The 23,245-nt window shown below is 40.6% G+C and overlaps 1 protein-coding gene across 1 annotated transcript in view; it reads right to left on the bottom strand.

The window, feature by feature from the left end:
* Positions 1-23,245, bottom strand: part of RUNX2 (runt related transcription factor 2) — a 90,650-nt gene that overhangs the window by 64,189 nt on the left and 3,216 nt on the right. Inside the window, exons 2-5 of the mRNA XM_019474557.1 lie at positions 20,520-20,522; positions 19,995-19,999; positions 17,097-17,253; positions 11,378-11,482 (exon numbers count right to left, since the gene is read on the bottom strand). Of these exons, the coding sequence (XP_019330102.1) occupies positions 11,378-11,482; positions 17,097-17,253; positions 19,995-19,999; positions 20,520-20,522 (270 nt within the window). The remainder of the gene's footprint in view (positions 1-11,377; positions 11,483-17,096; positions 17,254-19,994; positions 20,000-20,519; positions 20,523-23,245) is intronic.

Raw genomic sequence — 23,245 nt, 5'->3', positions numbered from 1 at the left:
AGTTGCTTAAAACAAAGTGTTCAGAGATCATATTCACTGTGTGTTCATACTTTCCCCAGCGCCGGGTATGAGACCTTTGGATTTATTCTTCAGAAGCACTGACCGTTCACCGCTAACTCAACCTGAGAGCAGCATTTTGAACATGTAAAGCACTATATATTGTTAGATCTCTAAAAAATAAGAATAAGAGTAAGTGGGCGCGCTCCGTCCCAAAGGACATTGCTGCCCTATGGATAAATCAGCACATGCTCTTACAGTGAAGGACTGTTTTGTCACACACACGAGAGGCATGAATTAAAGCTGCACTGATAACCGTAATCTTGGCATTTCCCAATTCTGAGTACTCAGACGTGGACTTTTCCTACTGTAATTTTTGTCTGTAGCGTATGCATAAAGTAAGACTTAGAGCTAGAGGTATCTGCCCTTTAATCAAAAAGATCTATTTCTTCTATGTCAACATATTATTTATCTGATGTGTAAGTATCCCCTTGTTACATACCTTAAATCTACTGTTTATTCCCTTTTACACCGAGTCACCAGAGAAAAATAGTTCTCATTTTAATTCTTAATGTTGCATGGCATGTATATAGTTAGGGAGGTGTTTACTTTGCATCCCACACAGAAGTAAACACGCTTCCCAGAAAGCTTCCTTCATCCACGAGCTGGGTCTAAAGAACAACCACTGTTACCTGGATTTTGCGAGCAGAGAGTCCTTACTGCTCTCTCCTACCTGTCTATAATAAAGACTATCCCTACGAGCCAGCTGCTATCAGGTTTCTCTTTTGTTCCCATCTTTCAGGAATAGCAAATATCAAGAGTGAAACTAGTAACATAGATCGGTAAGTCTGCATACATGCAAAGTGCAAACCCTACCTAAATACCGAGTCCGAGTATCCGTGTGCTGTAATTCTGCTGTCCTAATTCTCGGGGATGCTTATGACTGTGTGTCATACTGAAGGCAATGAATACTGCTGCATGAGACCTCTTCACGGCACTAATAGGCATACCCTGGGCTCACTCTTCCAAAGCAAAAGATAAAGGCTAATTAAACCGTCTGACTTTGCCGTGAAGCTGATGAGGATCGCGTATAAAAGCCAGACTATGGCTGAGCTGTAGGGGCCACAGCCTTTAGGAGAGGAACAGTAACAAGCACGTCAGCATGGGGAAAGGCAACATTTTAAACCACAATGGACATTTCTGCACTGAGTGCCTGAGAGTTTCAACCAAGCAGGCATGGAAGAGGAAAACAGAAAAGATCACACACTGGCTATTTATGTCTAACGAGGAGGGGTTCACCAACATCCTAAATTGTAACAAACTTCAAAGAGCAGCCCTTCAATGTGGCTTTTGAAAAAGCAGGCACTAAGGCCCCCTTTTAAAAAGGTTTAAAGAACGATAAGAAGGAGTATAAAGAAGCATTTCAAAGCTGTGTGCTGCTGCAGTTGCCGGTAAGCCAGGTAGCTTGTCTAAAGCCGATGCAGGTATCTGCACGGCACTGAGCACCAGCCCTGTGGTCCATGCTGCTCCACGTGCCCTCTGCAGTCACAGTTCACCACCACTCACCTCCAGAGATCTGCACACTGACACTTGTAGATACTTAGGGTGGGGTAAATCAGCTTCAACACATGCATACATCTCTCTCTTGACCGCAACGGGCCAGAGATGACTCGCTGAGACACCGTACCTAGCTTTTAGACAACTACAGTTAAGGAGAGTCAATCCACCCTGTGTCTCTCTGAAAATTTTACCCATATGTCCCTTTACAAAAAGGATTTTCATTTTGACTGCTTAGCTGATGAATTAAAACACTGAATAATTTACATTCACAGCTCTATTGCTGAGCCCTCTTCTGTAGTCAACACTTCTGTCTACAGAGGTGGTAATTTTATTTCAGCGCTGGTTTATACACAATTGTTCAAAGACATCAAAAAAGAGCAAAAGTGGGGCTGGACCCATAGCCCAGATCATCAAAGCCAAAGAATGCACAGTGTGAAAGCAAAAATTATGTTCCACAAATCTAGAGTTTATGGTGATAAGAGACCCAAGGAATGAAAAATTAAATTATTCTTAGTTTAATTGGTATCCTAGAAACCTGGAACCAACTCTGTCGCACTTCATATGTCTACAGCACTTGATAAATTCACTAGATAAATTGAATTAATTGAAGTATATTGTTGTGTAAGAATCTGAATCTGGGTCCTTGATTATGTATGTACACATGCAAAAAAAAAAAAAAATGTATTCCATGTATAATACCCTCTGTACTCCTAACCAGTGGATTGTACCACACAGCGATCGTGTATTGTATTTCTAGGTTTCTATTCTTTTCCAGCTTCTATACTACTGAGAAACACAGGTCTGAATTTTCAAAATACAACAAATAACCGTGAGTACCATCCCTTTTTGATGGGTAATCTCTGGATTTCTGATCCCTTTTAATACAACCAGTTAAAATTGGGCTTCTTTTGCAAAACTAATCTAGGATTTACCATATGTAAACAAACACATACCTGGTACTACATCAGTGCCTGCAAGTGCCTACTCCTTTCCAAGAAGATGCTGCACCAATGTGAAACTGCTGTATATAATCGTCTACCTGTCTCACGACATGTGAAGTGATACTCTGGAACATAATGAGCTAGAACCCTCTTTCTAGCAAAATAAACTACAAATGCAAGAGCTGGACTCATGCATTTCTTCCACAGCGCACTTCTGTGGTGTTTGGGGAGGTGATGATTTTCCTCTTGAGCTCTAAGAGCAATGAAACGAAACACCGCCAAGTGCCCCTAACTGCACGTGACATTTAAGACCGTGTCTACTACTGCAGGAATGCAAGAATGAGAAAGTGTATGAAGATTTAAGGAAGCAGATGACTAATTGGCATTACTCACATGGATTACAGACGGGCAGGAAGCAGATTCTACACTTGTAAGCACCCTGATTAATACCTGTTTGGCATCCTGAATTTAAATTAGCAGGGCTACTAAAGAAGCAGGATATTATAAAGTGGGAGTAAAGTTCACAAAATGCACATACAAGAGTTTGAAGAGTGATGGAAGCAAAAAACATTTATGCCAGCAATAATCAGGTAAAAGGGTTTGCCTTCCCACGCTGTGGGAAAGATTACATCTCAGAACCAAAGGAGAATGGGCAGCATGTTAAGTTTGGATAAGAAAGGAACAATTAATATGTTCTGATGTGAAGCAGGAACATTGGAAACATAGAGTATTTCCCAGTGTTAGTAAAATCTTTAAATGTTTTCCCCAATATTCTTCACCTATAGGTAACACCCATAGGTAACGCCTATAAATTGTATTATCACCTTTATATTGTTTCTTTCTTATGCAGCTGCAATATTTTACTTAGTGTGAGAATCTTATTAAATACTATGCCTAGAGCTAAATAACTTGAGTTTTCATCTCAGCACTTCACCCAAGCCAAGCCGGGTAGGACCTGAGCAGTACGTGACCACCGAAATCCTGCAAGAGGTGATAATGACGCCTTAGTAGATAGCACCATTTGTTAAGGTATGGCTGTATTGCATTCATTATGGCAGCTATATAGACACTTCAAAGTCAGCTTTAAACAATTCCTTACATTGTCAGAAATGTAGCACGGACTGTTCACAGTTCAACAGAAGACAAAGCATCCACCGGAGAAGCTGGACAAACAGTTGGTTAACCCATGCTGAGCTCCATGTTATCTGTGACTGTACCGCTATCACTACCTGAGCTACCTGCTTTAAAGCTAACTCAGGTTGTCTGAATTTCACAGCAGTGATTGGGTACACCTTAGGACCTTATTATATCTCAGAATCTCATCTGATTTCAGCCATCTCAAAAACAGGGTGCCTAGTCTAGGCTAGTCACCTAGCCTCCATTTATAATCAATGGAAAGGGACGGACAGCTCTAAAGGGCAATTCACTGCACTCTTAGATAGGCATTAAGATAGGTGGGATGAATCACTCTCTGCAAGTGCCTGTGTCTCTTCATTCACGTCAGAGGAAACCTACCCTATATGTCTAATTTTTGGAGAGCTGAAAGCCACCCTCAGTTGACAGTGAGCCACTATGGTGCTGGGTAAGCTGGTCTACTGTAGGTGAGACATGTAATAGTGGATCTGAGCAGACACACACATTAAGGAACCCAGTTCTTCGTAAGAGTAAGGTTTCTGGCATCCCAAACATACTGCAGCATGAGATCATTACTAAGTTTCTTCCCCTGAAGTTTGAATTAAGTATGATATTCTTCCTCATTTCCTCTTCTGCATTCCTTGTCTGGTTAAATCAGCATCTGTGTTTCACATCTGGGATGACCATGTTTCAGTGGAGAATGAAGTTTATATGGAGAATAAAAATAAATTTTGCACAAAATTTATAAAGAAATTTGGGATTGCCAGCAAGGAAGAACTACATAAGTACTCTACTCACATTACTCTGACGCAGCGTCTCCCAAACATATTTGTCCCATTCCCTACTTCCCAACCCAATTTGGAAAGTGGAGGGAGAGGTATAAGAGGTGCTACATTGAAGTGCGAGAAAAAAATGCTTATATTATTAGCAACAAGCTAAATACATCACAAAAGTGAAGGTGTACAAGAGTTTAAGTTTTCTTCGGAGGAAAGTATGGAACAAAATGGTCTGCGGAAAGCTACTCTAATGCCTTTTTTATACCATCTTCCTCCACAGTACCTTCATGGAGGAGAGTCACAGACTTATAAAAATGGCTTTCACTTTTCCTTTCCTCATAGTCGTGCCATATGGAGATAGAGAATGAACTCACTTCCACCGCTGACTTCATTTGTTTAGTTATAATCCCTTTTCCCATCTGTATTTTTAATGGAGACTGTAAGCTATCCAGGGCAAAACTCTCTTATCATATGACTATGCAGCACAACTATAGTACAGTGGGGCCATGATTTTATTTGTAGCTTGGAAAGACCTTTTGAATACAAACAGCAATAGCCGCAATATCAAAAAAACACCGTGATGGTCATCCTACATGCCAAATGTACTAGGAATAGGCAGTTTGGAAGCAGTGTTCCCTCTACAACGGGATGGAAACAATCTGTTCTGTTGACAAATGCAAACTGAGACTGCATTACTTTGGTGAGGACATCTTAGGGGACGGTTTTATGCTCAGTCTTGCCTATTTGTTTTACATGATCTTCTAAAGGTCTTTTCCCTCTCACCGTAACAGTGAATACATGTCACCTCCCTGGGTAGCAACGTCCTCATATGGAGAGAGTCAGCCAGTGTCACATAGATCACTGAGATTTCAGAACTGCAATGTATGAATTCAAGCCATGAGTGAACTAAGTAGGTTTCGCTTTCATCTTACCCTACACACTACACCAGCAGATAAAAGTTATGATCACCGGAAAAGAAATTATTTTTACTCTCATAGTCTCTTCCTCAGACGACGAGTTCTTATGCACCAGCCGCAGTGGAAAAACCAAAGGACTGGTCCTTGGGATGCAGCTACCACCCCCGACAGCCTCCTGGTCACCTTGTTCCAGAGGCGTGCATTGTGGTCAGGGTAACTGTAAGAAGCCCTGCTCTGTGGGTTACACACCCATCTCAAACGTAAACCTAAACCACTGGCATATATAATGTCTGCCACCTTTGATGAGGAACACTTGAATCATCCTACCAGTTTCTTACAGCCTCTGGGAACGCTCAGGAGCTCCAGTCCCCAACTAGTACGGTTTTGTGAAATCACACATTTGCAAAAATAAACCAGCAGCAAATGATAGTGAGTGAAACCATGATGTCTTGCATTTTACACTGCAAAAAGGACCTGGTGTCGTACCACTGAAATCAGAAACACTACAACTCCTTACTGGGGACCTGAGCACAGGTCAGGTCCCAGCCTGTAAGTGGACTGCGGTCATGCTCAAATATGCCAATGATAGTCACAGAAAAGAACCTAAACCCCACAGCATAGCCACGCTGAACATTTCTTTGGCTGTATAATCACATTTTGCCTCGTTTCTTACGAAAGGGCATTATAACGCAAACGTTAAGCTTTACAAAGTCATTTAGAGCAACTTGCAAACCACCAGACCGCCCACTCTGCCTTCCTCTGCTCCCACTTACGCTGGGAGAAATCCGGAATAACCCAGTCAATCTCAGTAGAGATTTGTCGCTCTGAAAGACACCAGCACGAGTCACAGATTTTCTAACTTCGGTTTGGATGAAAACCCAGGACTCATTCATCGTATCTCAGGGTATTTAGCATTGACTTTAATTAAGAACCTCCTCGCCGTGCCAAAACGCATGCAGATGCAAACTTCCATGTTCAGTGTGCAACGCATCGCTTGAAAAAACTGCAACGCTACATTTACAGTCTGAGGTAGATGCACAAAGCAGGACCTGCCTGTAAAATTTCCTCTTGTTCTGCAAACTCTCTCTCTCTGCACTGCCCCAATATACCACAGTGCAAAAAACCACAGTCAAATCAATATATTCTTGGGAAGAAGGGGGCTGGTAGAGTGGTTTTTGAAGGCAAGCCAGAGAATATTCTAAACGGGGGACACACAGCGTGTTTTAACTGCTGTGATAATTCCGCATAAAGAGATGTTAAGGATCTAGCTCCTTGCCGTAGCATGCCATGTGTCCCTGAATAAAATTACTGCCATGCAGGCTGTTAGCAGAGGAATGCGTAAACAGACAATGTATCCTTGCATCAGTTCCACAAAATGTTGCACAACACAAATGCCTCTCGATGTGTCATTTCCTGCTTGGCCACCAGCCCAGCTCCTGACAGGCAGTCAACAAAAAAAAAAAAGGGGGGGGGGGGGGGCCAGAAAAAAAAGAGAAAAAAAAATTTAAAACAAGAATACTGAAAGATTTAAAGCTGTTCTACTCCAAAGCACATTCCACTAGCCCCAGACTTCTCCCTCCACCCTCTGCCTTTGAAAGAAAAGAGGGAGAACTTCCTAAAAACTGTCGTGGTTCTAAGTCAAGGAATCTCAAAAATCTCAATCACTTATCTGCGTTTTATAAGCCGGGTAGGCCAAACAGTTAATACAAAGGCTGAGCAGAACCTCTCACTGGCTTTCGCTGGCTTCTGCAGCGTGCAGACACAAAGGCGATGTTTGCTCATACCTTTCATCACGTGTGAGAGAGACACGAAGAGGGAGAGGGTGAAAAAAAAAAAAGGGGGGGGGGGGCCAGAAAAAAAAGAGAAAAAAAAATTTAAAACAAGAATACTGAAAGATTTAAAGCTGTTCTACTCCAAAGCACATTCCACTAGCCCCAGACTTCTCCCTCCACCCTCTGCCTTTGAAAGAAAAGAGGGAGAACTTCCTAAAAACTGTCGTGGTTCTAAGTCAAGGAATCTCAAAAATCTCAATCACTTATCTGCGTTTTATAAGCCGGGTAGGCCAAACAGTTAATACAAAGGCTGAGCAGAACCTCTCACTGGCTTTCGCTGGCTTCTGCAGCGTGCAGACACAAAGGCGATGTTTGCTCATACCTTTCATCACGTGTGCACCTTGCAAGCTGCAGCGTCAGAGAAATATTCGGGAGCTGAATGAAATAGCGCGGTTTTTCTCCTACCGAAACGCTTCAGTTCAAAGCTCAGAACCACTTTTCCATTCAAGCTGATAGAGAAAATTGTGGTCGGTGACTTTGGAGACTACCTTCAATTAGAGACGAACTAAAGTCTTTGGAAGCCAGGCAAAATATAAAAATATATAGACCTCTCCTCCCTCCTTCCTCATGATTTCCCTCCTGACTGGGTTTCTACCAAAAGCAGCCAGAAGGGAGGACATGTCTCCTATTCTAAAGGTACCACTATGGAAGGACAAATCATTAGTTCTGTATTTGTAATGAGGTAAGGCAAAGGCATTAAAGGGGGGCTTAGGTAAAGGTTTGGGGTTTTTTTTATTCTATGTTTTTCTTCTTTTAATTCCTTTACAGTGATCTCTTGCTATCTGTTGGTCAGTTATGACCTCATGACAACTTACTTATCCGGAAAACTTCTTTCAGCCCTCCCAGCTGGAAGGCAGCTCTGCTGGCTAAGATGTGCATATGGCAGAGGTTTTGTCCTGGATATGAGGAGAGAAAAATATCTGCAGGATTTCCCAATGATTCCCAAAGATCTTATACAACCCCATCTCTAGACTCCATCACTCAGAGTGCAATGCGCTCAGTCCAGCACAAAGACTGTGCAACACAGCAGATGTCCCTGGATGGTAATCTACATAGACTGAAACAGATAGTTAAAAATAAATAAATCTTTTCCAAGGAAAAATCATCAGAATACCTTTTCTCATATAGAAATGGGCAGGTTTTCCTAATAGAGCAACCTGACATCACTGTCTCCATTAAAATATTTTAAAATAATACCAGAGGCAAGGCAGCAAGCTTCTACAAGCATATGTTTAATATGACTAAATGGCACTTACATTTAAGAACCTGACTTTCTGAAGTGCTGAGCATCCAAAACACCAACTGGAGTCACTGCATGCCATGACTGTTCAGCACTCTTAAAGTCAGGCTCTAAACGATTGTGATATCTGTCATGGTATTGCTGCTGCTCCTACTGCTGCTGGAAAGCACGCAGCATTCGTTCGCTCGAGTCAACTTGCCAACAGAAGGTCAGAGTGCCTTGCCTATAAACAAGCCTTACAAATTCACGATCTGAAGCATGATGTCATGTCTTAAAATGATAAGCTGGCAACAAAGTAAATGACATTTTGTAAAGATGTGCATAATTTTATGTTTACGCTACTTAGAATGAAGGTTCTAATAAGTCATCGGTTGCGTTCCTTTAAAGGGAAGTTTTATAACTGAGATGAATCACAACTGCAAAAGATCAAAGTTAAAAAACATCAATGATGCCATGGGGTACTTTTTAATCTTGTAATGAATGATGATCATGTGCTCTTATGAAGTTGGTCCAACTGCCAACGCCAGATGTGTATATTAAGAAAAAAGTTGTTTGTGATGTGACAGCTCTGCTTGAGCTGCCAGAGAGAGGAAAACTAGGATAACATGCTTGGGATGTCAAAGTGAAATACAGATCCTGGCAGAGAGGGGCACTATTTGCCGATACATAATTTGTTAAGAAAAACACATTTGCTATCAGAGCCGCTCGTTGACTTGAATTCCTTATTGCCCCCAACCACCTAATTTTCCTCAAGCAACGTAAATGCCAGATACGCTTCTTCAACAAATACTACCAAACAGTAATAAATCTACACGAGTGCAGGGGCTCTCAGAAGGAAGCAGAACTTCAGTGAAACTCCCACAGCTCACTGGAGCTACCCTTTCCCTGAAAATTCAAGTTTAATAACTAGTTATTCTGGAGGTCTCATAGCCTTGAAAGTATCAGACTGCAATAACAGAACTTGCAGAACCAAACTGACGCCAGAGTAGAGCTTCACTAAGTATTTAGCCAAAATATTAAAATTCAGATGGCCATTCAAGCTCAAATTTGGCTTTCTTTTTAAAAAAAAATAAAGATTAAGAAAGACACAATAACCCCATCTAGGCTGTAAGAACTAAGTTACCGAGCATTCCTAGGTTCAGCTATTCAATGAGAATAGCAGACAGGTATCACGTACAGAGGCCTTTCAGGTCTAAACTAAAAAACTCCAGCAGAACTTGGAAATCTTATTAATTTATATGAACACAGCCTCACTTTTAATCCATTGATCACCAAAACGGTTAGTCCCAATGCAAGCAGGTTCCCTTTCTGTGCTACACAGCATAGTCCACGCTATTCTCCGCATCATTTTCAAACCGCTCTCCTCTTTCACAGGGGTTGTGTCCTCTGCTGGGAGATCTCTTCTTTTGGGGATGCCTCAATACATACATGGAAGCAGCCTCCAAATGGGAATGGCTAAATGATATATAACTTATTCCCTGGTTTTTACTCCATGAATGCAGTTTGCCCAGTGTCTCCAAGTAAGCTACATGGAGCAGCAGCTGCAGGTGAAAGTTAAAAATAGGAACTGATTCAGCTCGGGAGAGAAGACAGAACAAAAATTCCCTTGCTGTGACAGATGGACACCTCAGCTGTGAGCAGGTAGCAATGCAAGTATCTATGTAATGAAATTTATCCATAGCTGCTTGCTTTTTCTTATCTGTTATTCAAGGTGAAACTCTACAGCCTGGACAGTTCTTACAGAAGGCATTTCAGTTCCTGTCTCTCCGTGTAAGAGGAGGTGACACCACAGCATCTATCAGCACAAGAAACACTTAACTGCGTGAATTCTGTCTACGTCTTTCTACTTCTTCTGTCTTTGTGGTATTTTAAACAAAACTCCATGAAAGCTCCTTAAGGGTCTCATTTGTATGTGCAGATCAAAGGCAAAATAATTATTTGAGATGCTTCCATTACAGGGATTTTTTTAATGTGGGTTATTCATAAATAGTTCTTAATCTCTAAATGTAATTTAAATACAGCTATACCTGGTTAATCCAATCAATTTAGAAAGAATCGCTCCAGTTAGATTAAAAAAAACTCCAGAACTGGCTCATCAGTGATACCCATATGATATGAGACTGGTAACCAGCTAAATGTGCTAGACAGAGAGACAGACATATAAATCATGAGGGATTAACCAGACTTGACTGTATCTAAAAATAAGTGCTACCCATAAAACTGCTAGAACATGACAAAACAAAATTGTCATAAGAATATAGCCAGTGATCATTGCAAATAGATTCTTAGTAAGTTAGTAAGTGCATTGCTATGAGGTAAACGTGCTGAGTGAAAATCTGCTGGGCTAGGTTTAAATAAAATATATATTCTGTGCACAAATAAGAAACAAAGACCACGCTGTTGATATACTGTTTTTTTATCTTTCTTTGGCCCCCAGGGGTCTATGATGAGTCCATAGCTGAAAACCAATTTCAGGTATGATGAGATTAACCAGGTGCATTAATTATCTGATGGCAAAAGAATTTAAGGGCAAACAAAAAGGCACTATATTATATATTTTCTCTCTGCGCAAGGACTGATCCTGAAAGATCAGTCTCCTATTTTGTTCTAAACATCTTCAGTTGGAAGCTTACGGGAGTTAGTTTAGGGAATTCAGCATGTTGCAGGATTGTATCTGTTATGCCTAAATCAGATTATATATAAATACAGTGGGTTTAGTTCTCATTTACACTGACAGATAATGTATCAAGACCTTGATGTGAATGAGAATCAGGTTTGTGATTGCCCAAATTCAGCCAAGCACTTAAGTGTATGTTTAATGCAAGTATGTGTGTGGTCCAATAGACTCCAAATTAAGCATGCGCTTACATATTTTGCTGAGCAAGAACCAATGTTTGACAAAGATATATATTTCATTTATGGGTCTCTGTTAAACAAAATTAAGCAGATGTAAGTGCAAAAATAAGAATATAATACTCACTTCTTGGCTCCCTTGGCCCATCCACTGTAACCTTTATAGCTCTGTGGTATGTAGCGACTTGGGGGGGATTTGTCAGGACAGTTATTGTCAAAGTAAAGCTCTTCCCTACAAAGGGAAAAAAACAACAAAGAATGAGTGATTACAACATGAAAACAGTCACATGCATGTTCAGTAAAGAATCAGAGACGTTTAAAATTATTCCCTGTCGTTACCACAATCGTGAAAATTAAAAACATAACTGACCATAGGAGTTTTCCTCCCCTTTAGTTTTACTCTATGTCAAGAATATGTCCATGTGTTGACAATCTAAATGTTCCTTATTTAATAATGGGTCATCATACAATGACAGAACAAAAGTGATTCACTGCTGAGGACAAGCCAAATTCTTTGCTGTATTGAAAGTGGTGTAAATCCAAAGCAAGTCAGATAATTTAAAAATTTACTCCAGTTTTGCAGCTGTGTGACAGAGAGCAGAATGTGGCCACATGTTATTTACTTCACACAGTTTTATCATTTCATTTGTTTGACTTGACTACAATAAGATGAGGAAAGAATGTATTTTCCTCCTGGGAGTTATTTTAACAGGGAATCAGTGTCTCCTATCCTTCGTATGCCAGGGGTAATACGATGATATCATTATTACTGGAACAGACTTTTTTCCCCTACATACATTCCATCTATGAAATACTAAGAAAGCCCCCAACTTTCGTAAGGGTGAGAAACTGCTGTGTGCACGTATGTTGCTATCGTAAGTCTGCATTTTTTTTTTTATTTTTCCAAGTTCAAATTCACGCAGAGATTGCACAAGATCATCCGCAGCCTTTAGCTGAATGAAAACATTAAAAAGAAATAAAGCACACATTCTCACAAGGCGCTGGCCCCCGTTTGGGAGACTCACTGACAGTTGTAATCTGTTAGATATGCAACGGTTAGTCATGTCAGATAGTCAAAACTGAAAACTGTTTCAAGACAGGAAAAGGTGGGCGTACAACAGTGACTCAATAAAACAGTCAGCAATCTTCGGCCTTCATGCTCATTTAAGCTGCTACTTTACCAGACACTTAAAACTCTTTTTTTCCCCCCCCTCCCTGTGTGTATGCGTGCATTTTTGTTGCTAGGGCTTTTCCTCTTGCTGAACTCTGAAGGCATTCAATCAAGACACAAATCTTAAACGATATGTAACAGCACAAACTTAATGCAGTTTTTTTGAGCCTAATATAGAACAGCTTATATATAAGGCATAATACAGAACAGAGCTTTGGCTGTCAAATCTAGTAATTGGTCTTTCTTTCTGGTCCAAGTCGTATATCCCCCAAACCTGCCTGAGACACGCATCATTTATTATCAGGAGTGCAACTTCAAACTGTCTTGGCTATATTTTTCACGAACTAGAATGTGACACGGGTTTTTTTTAAGGAAATATAACTGTCATTTAGAGTAAAATGATTTTCCAGGTGTAGCTGCGCTCCAGCTGTGCCCGCCACTCTGAGAGATGCAGGGTAGAGGGGAGGTCAAGGCCCCAGCAAAGGTGCAAAAATCTCAGGAGGCCGAATTCTGCCTCAGTGGAGACGCATGGCTGAGGGTGGCTTTCCCCAGTTTCATTGGGAAAGGGATTATTTCTCAAATCTTTTGAGAGTGATCATCACAGGAAGAGAGTTAGGTGTATGTAGGACGTCCAGTCTTTGCCCAGTCCTGCCCATCCGCTGTCCCCAGAGGTAAACTGTGTGTCCTGCCAGCGTACAGCGTGTGCGTAGGCAGCCTTCAGGCATACAGCAACAGCCCTACCGAAGCGCATAGTGCCTCCACGCCTGCCTGTTTAGGGCTGAAAAGGGTCCGTGCCTTTTATCCCTCTCCAAGCAGGAATTCAGCCTATTGCTTGGATATATATAAATTCGTCAGGGACAGGTTTAAGGCCTCCTTCAGTGCCAGCCTATCATGTCAAAAAGTTCTGACTATTAAATTGTGTGATGACGCCATTCAGATCACAGTTACCCATATAAAATCAGTAGAATATTATTGGTAACAAAGACACTAAAGGGATTTTTCCATATACTTTGAATGAAGAATTTGGCCTTCAGATTTATATGCCAAAAAGTATAAAAGTCTATCATGACTAAAAATTATCCTGACAAAATATTCTGTAAGACCTTTTAAAATCAAGTTTGCGTAATTTTCTACACTAAATATATCTCAACAGGATACAGTGGACAGAAAAAATGCGCTCAATATATAAGGGCTACGTTTCGACCTCTACCTGTGAGCACTTCTAAATTGTCACCTCTCAGCCAGCCTAAGGTGTACAGGTAAGCATCTAATTTGAAAGGGAAACTGTTTTTGTTCCCTAACTGGGATTCTACCAAGCCGAAGCACTAATGAAGTAACACTGCGGAAGCCCCCTCACACTCGGTAAACAATACATCACTTCATCGTGGGGAGCTGCGCGGCCACGCCAGCGCACTCAGGTTCCAGAGCTTTCAAGAGATGATTTACATATTACGGGATTAAGAACAAAATAAATTTTTAAGGTCCCCCGTTTCAGTGATGCTTATGCCTTCCACAGATATTTCACAGATATCCCTCCTCAGCTACGAAATCCTTTAATGCACTTTTTATCACCTTTCTTTATTGCCCTTAGTCATTTCAACTATCCACTTTTAGAGGCTAAAGACTAATTGTAGTTCTCTTTTATTAAACTCCCCAGCCAAGCAGTCATCTGGCACTGTTGCTTCAGTGTGTCTAAACTGTGCATTCTTTGTTATTCACACATGTGAGCCGAGCTGACACAGAGGAGGACGAGATGGACATATGCTGAAGCACAAGGCAAACCCCAGAAATTAGCTTGAAAGGAGACTCGGCAGCTTGTGTGTGTTGCATATTTTTTCAGTTAGATGCTAATGTGATTAAAGTATCAGGACACAACAAAATTAAGGTTATGATCCTTTGCTTATTGAAGACAGGAATTCTTTCTTCTCTGTGCTGTGGATCGGGCTTGTAAAAGTGAGCTACCGCCTGAAAACCACATACAAACAACTTCTGCATTCACATAAAGCACCCCGGTTACTTATTCTTATGAATCCAGAAAAGGTGTTTAAGAGAAATTATACAAACAAAAACGTGAAGCTTCTGTCAGGCAAGCAACATTAATATGTATAAAAATCAAGTTTCTCCATTGAGCCCTGGGAAGCAAGAAAAAACGTGGGAGAGGAGGTGAAGTGGTAAGTTGATGATTCAGACTTCACAATCAAATTTAGAGATACAGAGATCAAAGAGCGAGCTGTTTAGAAAGATGTAAATCTAAAGTCAGGAACAGGTGTGGATTAGTTTCTCGCCACTGAAAAATGATTTCTTTATTACTTTATTTTTCCTGTTCTACTTCAAGACCTGTATCTACCGATATTTGTCTATGTAAGGAGCTTTCTCACTTCTGTTTGCAACTACTGCTTTCTTTCCCTGCTATTTTAAGCAGAGTTCTAAAAATCTATCATTAATGATAACTCTTCCTCCTTCTCTCCCTCTCTCTCTCTCCCCCTCTCTGTTCTAAGTCTGGAAGACAAGTCTGGACCAATTTCTCCATCCTGCCTCTGGCAGCAGAATGCAGCATTTCAGATCCTCCACCGAGTCCCGGCTGCTTCAAAGGAAAAGCCCTACTTTCTTCCGTTAAGATCATAAGAAATATAGGGGGAGGGGGTCAGCTCTGTTTGGACATAATTACACTTCATCAAAAGAAGCTTTCTTCATCTTCCATGCGTGAAAAGTCTGCAAGCAGTTAAGTCTGTCTTTTTTCTTCCTTTTTTTTTTTTTAAATATAAAAATTGCTATTTGGGAAACTAGCCAAAACTCAGAAAGCCAATATAGTAAAACAGTGCACACCCTTTGTTTTTCTTTGAAGTCTCTTAAATAAATATGTTGAGGGTTTGAAAAGTACACTATCGCTTTTCCATAGATTCTACCCAGATTGATCAGAGAAAAAGTCTATTCCAAGTCTGCTAGATACAAATATAAATTAAACTACTGGAACCAAATTTTAGGAGGTTTCTGTTCGTATGTGTCTGTAGCCGTATCTACTGAGGCTTTAGGCCCTCTATTTCATTTCCTATGCTTTAATAAAAAGTATATATCATAGGTTTCAAATGAAATTCACAGATCAGAAGTACTACATCACATTTCAGTTCTTTTTCAGCACTACTGAAACACTGATACACTACTGAACTTTTACTGTAAGGCAGCAGTAGTGATGGAGCCAGAAAACTTTCAAACCTAATCCATCAGCAGAATAACAAAGCAGACTGGTTTTTTTAAAGAAAGCAAGACAAATGGAAGAGATAGGTAACTCCTTATCCAAAAGGGCAATAAACTCCATATTTATATTGCATTACTTTTATGATAGTTATTCTGTGTTTCAAGTTATTCTTTATTATCGATACTTTTCAAGTTGTAAAATGATAAAGAGAATTGTTGGCCAGGTCACTAAAATAAAAAATAGCCATTGTAAGCCATGCTTATGGAATCACTTTCACAAAGCACTTGCAATTGTAAAAGTGGGGCAACTGATTTAGACTATCTAAGCCTCTGTCGTATATTTAATTTTTTATTGGACAAATACTCTTTCCTTCCTTAAGATGAATTACAACTGCTTTCTAAAGAATATGGCTATAAAATTAGCTTTATTGCTAATTCCCCAACACAGTTGTTCAACTTCTATTGCTTTGTTTTGGCCCATGCAGGGCTAGTTTAAAAAATGAATAATTACTTCAAGTACATAAAGGAAAAAATATGTAGGTTGAATCAACGACTGATACAACAAATCCCTCCGAAGATTCCTGCAGCAAAAACTGAAGTGCCACCTTCCTTCAAGCTATCTTTTCAATCATTACCTCAAATTTGAAAGCAGCTACAAGACTCTGAAAGAGGAATTCTTGCAAACTTGCAATGATTACAAAGTCTTTCTATGAGTGCAGTGCAGTTTTCCAGATTATAGGAAGCTCCTAAACAGCTGGAAGACAATGACAGCACTCTACATCTTCAAAAAAACATAAAAAAAAAAAAATTGAAAGTTACCCTGTAATTTAAAGTAAAGGTTAAATTTAGTTCAAGTCCAAGCTTACCAGCAATTCATAAAAAGTCAACCAGTTTACTAAAAAGAAAACTATGGCTTATTTTTGCAGGTCATACGCAGTTTGATCGTAAAGGGCAAGGAAGTCACTAGAAAGCTTTCCACCAATAATTGTAAGCCCTTGAAGATGTAAGTCCTTAAAGAATATAACCTATAGCACATGTGATATGCAAAATCCCCTTAATTATAGGTCTTTTACAACAACTTCAGAAGCAGCTCTACTGCTAAAGGGAATTCTCCATCTCTCATTATCGTGGCCTGAGATACACTCTCTGACTACACATAACTCAGATCACCAACGCCCCCATTTCCTTCTACCTTTACTGTGTGATTAAAACAGGGAAGCAGGTATTCTGCGAATCATTTTTCAAAACCTGTGTCTCGTGAAAACGTACAGAGACGTGAGGAGTCAGAAAAACTTAAGAGAAACTCTTAACTTGGTTTCCACAAATGCTGAAGTTTGCAAATAAAGCACGCATTCATCCCTCCAAATGAAAGGCCGACAACGATTTATTTACAAATTAATCAGTATTTCATTGCAAAGTAAGTCTGACGTCTAGACATTGTTCTTGCTCCATTATGGACATGTAAAATGCAGCCGCCTACCTCTTCCACTTCTGCCCACAAATCGTAAGTCATTAAATCTGGCCACCTGGTTCTTCATCACAGCAGAAGCGTTTCGCAGCTCTGCAGAGTAGTTCTCATCGTTTCCAGCCATGACGGTGACCACCGTCCCATCAGGCACTTCTCCTAAGGCCACCACCTGTTAAAAGGGGAAGACAACCACAACTCGTGAAGCAACACTTTGAAAACGCGTGTCTCCATCCCAGCTTTGCAGGCTGCCATGCTCATTACGAAGCTCTGTGGCAGCTTCTCCAGCCCACTGTGGTGAAGAGTCATGTATTAGCTGGACACAGAACAAAGTGCCACATCAAACAAAGAAACATCTTGTATTGTCTCCCTTTCTCATAGTCTAATAGGGAGTTTCTTCTTTGTTACATTTCTTCAGAAACATTCAACATCTTATGTAGAGTGTATGGTTTAAAGCTTCCTGAAGGCCAACTTTGTTCTTAGCAACCAGTGAGCAGCGAGAAAACATGAGGCATGGCTCATATCCATAAATCATACGCGGGAGAGCATTTGAAATGGAAAGTTAGAAATTACTATTAGCAGCCGTATCACCCAGATTCGGTTGTACGTCCCTGCTGGTTGCACCCATCACGCTGACCCTGGAGCTCCTCACGCTTCAAGCTAGAGAGAAATCCCCATCTACCCATCCCAGGAGTGGCACCGGGGGCATTAGCAGACAAAGCTCCCCACCCAACACGCTGCTGCGTCAGAGCGCTTCATGGCTGGCATTCAAACTCTTCAGATGCAATATAAAACAAAGGCTGTATTTCCTCGCAGGCATGTAAATTTTCATAGCACTCGCAAGAGTTGCATGTGGTTAGCGCCGATACCTCCCTCACATTCCAGGACGGGTGAAGAGAAGATATTAAAGTATTTCTCCTTACGTTTCAGCTAGCTGATAGTCTCGCTTTTATGCTTCAGTGGTTGTGTAGTGCTCCAACATCTGATTAGATAAATGCCACGGAGTAGACAGCTCCTGTCTTCTAATTTGAAAACACCAGGGATACCTACAGTGTTACTGCACCGTGACTTTTAAAAGTAAAAATCAAGTTAAACAGGAATGCTAAGTTACTAGGAAGAAAACATATGTTTCTTCACATCGGGTAAAAAAAGTCCACAAAAGTATCAAGAAATTAATTTCCTTTTGCCCAGTTAGCTAATACTGATGCTGGAAATAAATTTATAACAAAAAGAGATTCACAAATATTGCATGGCTGAGCCCTAACTTGAAAAAAAAAATCATCTTGAGATACAAAGTCTGTCCCCTTGCAGTTTCTACCAGTTTACATGGTCAGATATGACTTTTTATATTATTCAGAGTAATTTATTCTGTCTCCTGAAATACATATTACATTTTGTCATAAGCCCTGCTTGAAACGTCTTTCCCATAAATGATCCTGTCTGAAACTAATAATTGCAGGTTGGACTTTAATATTAATTAAGTGGAAAGAACGAGGAGTTCTGAATATATAGGGAGAGCATTATGTGGCCCGGTGCACTGTACAATGTTTCTCTAAAACAATACAAATTAATGACAAAGGTATACAAAATCTGAAAATATTTAAAATAGACTATATTACTGAAAATTATAGCTCGTCTTATTTAAAAGAAGTATTGAAGAGAAAGAAGAAAGCAAAGCTGAAACGCTGTATAAAAAGGATCTACCCTGGTGCCTTTCTGTTTCTCCATAAAACACCAGGTAATACCACCCAAAACTGTAAACTGAGTTTTGCCACAAAACACTTTGAGGTCTCCGTCTATCAAGCAAAGATTTTACTTTAAAGTGATATGAACATCCCTGAACAGAAAAACACAGGAACCGCCGTTGTGGATAAGATCTAAGGTCCCCCTAGCTCACTGCCTTGGGTCTGACAGCAACCAGGTCTGACGGCTTCAAAGTGAGGTGTAAGGAATAACAAATAATAACCAAATAACAAATAATAATCTGCTGAACAGATTATAGAGCTGACTCTGACCCTTAATAAATGGATAGTGGCTTAAACTCTAAAGCGTGGGGCTTGAGGCTACTTATAAAACACTCCCTTCCCAGTTTGCGATAGACCACGTTATCTCTGGACAGCCTTAGCATCCAGGGGAGTTGCAACCTATGCTTTTTATATCTCACGAAACAAAAAAAATATCACATTAACTCCAGAAATGCAAAGAAGCCGAGAGCACAGGAGGAAGTGCGAGTCTGCCAGGGGCCTCGGAAGAGGGAGCGAAATGACTGCAGCCTCAGCTCACCTCCTTCTCTCTAGGTAACCAGAGCACGGAGCAGGCAGCAGCATCACATCTCCGTCTCAAGCCGTCTCCCGAACACGGGTACAGCTTGCAACACCTGGGCACGAGGGAGCAAAACCTCTTAAAAGGCCCCCCTGTCCCCCGTTGCTTGTCAGAGGTTTCCTCCCTACCCTTTCCACTCGACGATGTCATTTCGTCAGCTTAGACATCAGCCTGAAACTGCACGTGCCGCTGCCAGAGTCACTGGGCCGATCGCGCCTGATCAAGAACTGCGTCATTACTAAAATGCACCGGCTTTTTGATGCAGTATGATGCAATATCGCTATTCGTCTCATTAGGAGAAGCCCAAAGGAAAAGACAAACTGAAATCAGAGGTGAAAATAGATCTTTGGCTAATAAAAGAAAGTCCTATTACATGGGAAGCTCCCCTGCTACACAACAGGAGTAAAATGCTTGTTCTTTTCATAATTTCATACTTTTTTGCCATGAAATAGAAGAAGGCTATTGCACATATACATAACAGCACTGGTTAGAAAAAAGCTTTGCAAAACAAGTTTGAAACCTGGAGAAATACACACCATTTTGAGAATCTGAAAAAGTAACTTTACATACTGAAAGACTGCTGGCATAAACCTTGACTTGGTAATTTTATGCCACATATCAATCCAAATTTATTTACATATTCTTAGAAAGAGGATTGTAAGTGCACTGTGAAATGAATAAGGACTGCGTAAAAAATTAAAGATTAAAAGTAGGCACAGTGCACATCCCTTACCTATTCTTCAAACATAAATAGCTCTAGTATTTCAAAATCTTTATTTTCCATATTAAACTACCTACACATTTTGGTGATTAAAGGTAGATTTTGCTTTTGCTTTTTTTTTTAGCTAAAGCTCCAAAAGGTACATGAAGTCAGATGAAACCACAAAATAAAACCAATTCTTACAAGTTGAAAATAACTATGTATTTTTTGCATAACACAACTCTCGTCTGGTTAGGCAACCTGTTTGCCCAGTTTCGGTCCAGTGGGATTTGAACTGGCCAAAGTATGTACCCTAAAGACGGAAGTCATAAGCACGAAGCAAAACTACTATACAACAGCAGGTACTAAGACTTTCTGCAGAGTAAAATGCTTGTTTCAAAAAAAAGCTGGCGTACATGCTAAATAGTTCCTCTCAGACATCGATATCTACCACTTCAACAACTTTTCTTGCGAAACACTGAATTCAAACAGCCTCTGAATGTAAAATCTTCCGTATTGAGAACGCCTTCTCCAGAGATTGCCAAAAGAGCATCTGATACTATTAAAAATATTTTAATGTTCTGTAACTTAAAACAGAATAACTGATTTGCACTACTTTTTGTTTCAAAATATACATCTGGGCTGACAATTTATACAGCAGGTTTCAGCTTGAAGCTATTTAAAACAGCTGAGTTACAAACTCTGAAAATTGGGGTTTGGAGTGGAAATGCTGACAGACCCGTAACTACTGTGGTGCTACTGGGGAGAGGTTTTAGACTTCACGTCCCTTTTTCTTCCCCTGCCTTTAGGTCCACTAAGGCTCTTTGCTACCATCAGCATCATACAGAAGCCACTTGTAACACCTAACGTGGCAGTTTGGGTCTTTACGACTTTCAGTAAAAACTCCCAGGCAGACACATAAACAGAGGGCCAAATCCTGACGAGCCTACTCAAATAAAAGTACCGCTGGCTATTAGGATTAAGAAGTGAATATGATTTGGACCCGGCTGCACAATATCTGTTTCTTTTATGCTGGAATATCACTAGATAGTTAGAGCTATATTAATAGGTACATGTCTAATACTCTTCCCCACAAAACCAGTTTGCATTAACAATCTTACTAGTTAGTACCCTCAACATGGACTCCCTCCCCAGTGCGTGTACATATAAATACTTAAAATTCAAATCTAATACTAAGCCAACATTATTTCCAAAAATTATAATCAAACCCAGCACTGTTTATAACATACTTCCTCTCCTGCATATGATTTATATCTGTTTTTTTAAATTAAAACAGTGCTATATCCAGAGTACTTTTTAACTAGAGATCTCTGCGAGAGAATTATGACACACTTAAAACACCACTCAAAACATTATCATCAACATATTATTTATTGCCAATAAAACTTCAAAAAGTGTGTTGTCTGTGAGCTATTTTACTTTCAAGTTACTGTTTAGCCGAGATTTCTATAGCCCAAATCTGTCTTTTTTTTCCTTTTCAGAGATAATTCCCATTCTGTCATATCACAGTCAAGTGTTTCACTGTATGATACATGCAGCTTCTTTGGTCTAAAAGGACTGGACAGCTGCATGCAAGTTACATTTGGAAAATGAAATCATTTTTTTTAAATGGTCGAAATTATTTCAACTGAGTTTCAAATTAATTCACCAGTAAATAAGGGCGTATATCTCTTTGGCATATTTTAAAAAGTATGCCTCGCACACTGCATGCGAAAACACAGATGCACCCGCAGCGGAAGGGTGCAAGGTGCAACGTGTACTCCTGATGCATCAGTAAATTGGTCAGATCTACACCTCCCTGTCCGCAATCAAATATAGGACCCAAATATAAGACGTGTATAAATATATATATATGAACACAAAAAGATTGGGAAATAGTCTAATCCTTTTTCTATCCTTTTATCACATGTAAGTATTCCTTTTGTAATAATATTCTAAATACTTTAATATTTAGTTTAGATCCTTCCCTTATTCTAATGACCTGCGACCGCATCCTTTGAATTGCTGTAAGGTAGGAGAAGGCTCAGACGTTTCAAATGAAAACTGCAAGGCGAGTACGATAATGTAAGAGCTCTCGTGTCTCTTCTGTAAAGAGTAACTATAATACCAACTTAATCTAACGCTCAATTAAACTACAATCACAGTTCTCCAAAAGCTCCTCCTCCTTACCCCGCAGCCCCTGTGAATCAGAATCACCGTGATCCACACCTAGAGAGCCTTTGAGTGCTACGCCGAGTTACGAAAACAGAAGACACCCCATTTTTTCTGCCATTTCTACTTAGTCTGACCATCACGACCGTTTGCACCAGGCCCCGTGCAGAGGGTTCCTCTGCAACTCCAGGCTCTCCAGGCTGCTTCCCCCATGCAAGAGCACTTTAGCCAACTCTAATCTGTATCCCTATTACGTTTTTGAAGCAAAGCTTCATATTTATCACCAGTCACTTTAACGCCAGCTCATTTAACCACTTCTACTAATTCTTCCTGGATAAACAGCCATGATAACACGGCTAGCAATCGGGGAAACACAAGAACAAGGCAACGTTCTGGGAACGCGCTGGGTGAGACCGTTTCCAAACTCTTCTACCTTCTGAGCGATTTCCAGGCGCATTATTTTTCACATAGCGGGTGTGGGGGCAATGAGCCCCTCACAGGGCCACCCCATGCCGGCTCCGACCCCGTGCCCCGCTCCCTGCTCCCCGCTCGGGCAGGTGCTCTGGCACACTCAAGCCATCGCCCTCTCCCCGCCAAAGGCCACGGGAGAGAAAACTCCAGGGGCAACGCTTTCAAATATTGCTAGGGGAAGAAAAGGGCTTGCTTTAAAGCACACAATTATTGTTGTTGTTATGGGGAGAGAAAACTCCAGGGGCAACGCTTTCAAATATTGCTAGGGGAAGAAAAGGGCTTGCTTTAAAGCACACAATTATTGTTGTTGTTATGACAGTTTCTAAAAAAATCTTCTCCTCTTATTAGCACGCCGTGGGGTTGTAGACAGAAAATAAAAGCAGCCATCCCCGGTGCAGATCGGGGTGGTATTTATTATTTAAACACGCGAGCCCTGCCAAGGAGAGCGTCTTCTGGCCAGACACTTCCTCGCTTGTCCACCAGGAGAAGTGAAGGGGCC

Source organism: Aptenodytes forsteri, unplaced genomic scaffold (assembly GCF_000699145.1).
Source record: "Aptenodytes forsteri isolate BGI_AS27 unplaced genomic scaffold, ASM69914v1 Scaffold57, whole genome shotgun sequence".
NCBI lineage: Eukaryota > Metazoa > Chordata > Aves > Sphenisciformes > Spheniscidae > Aptenodytes > Aptenodytes forsteri.
This window is presented reverse-complemented; position numbering and strand designations above follow the sequence as displayed.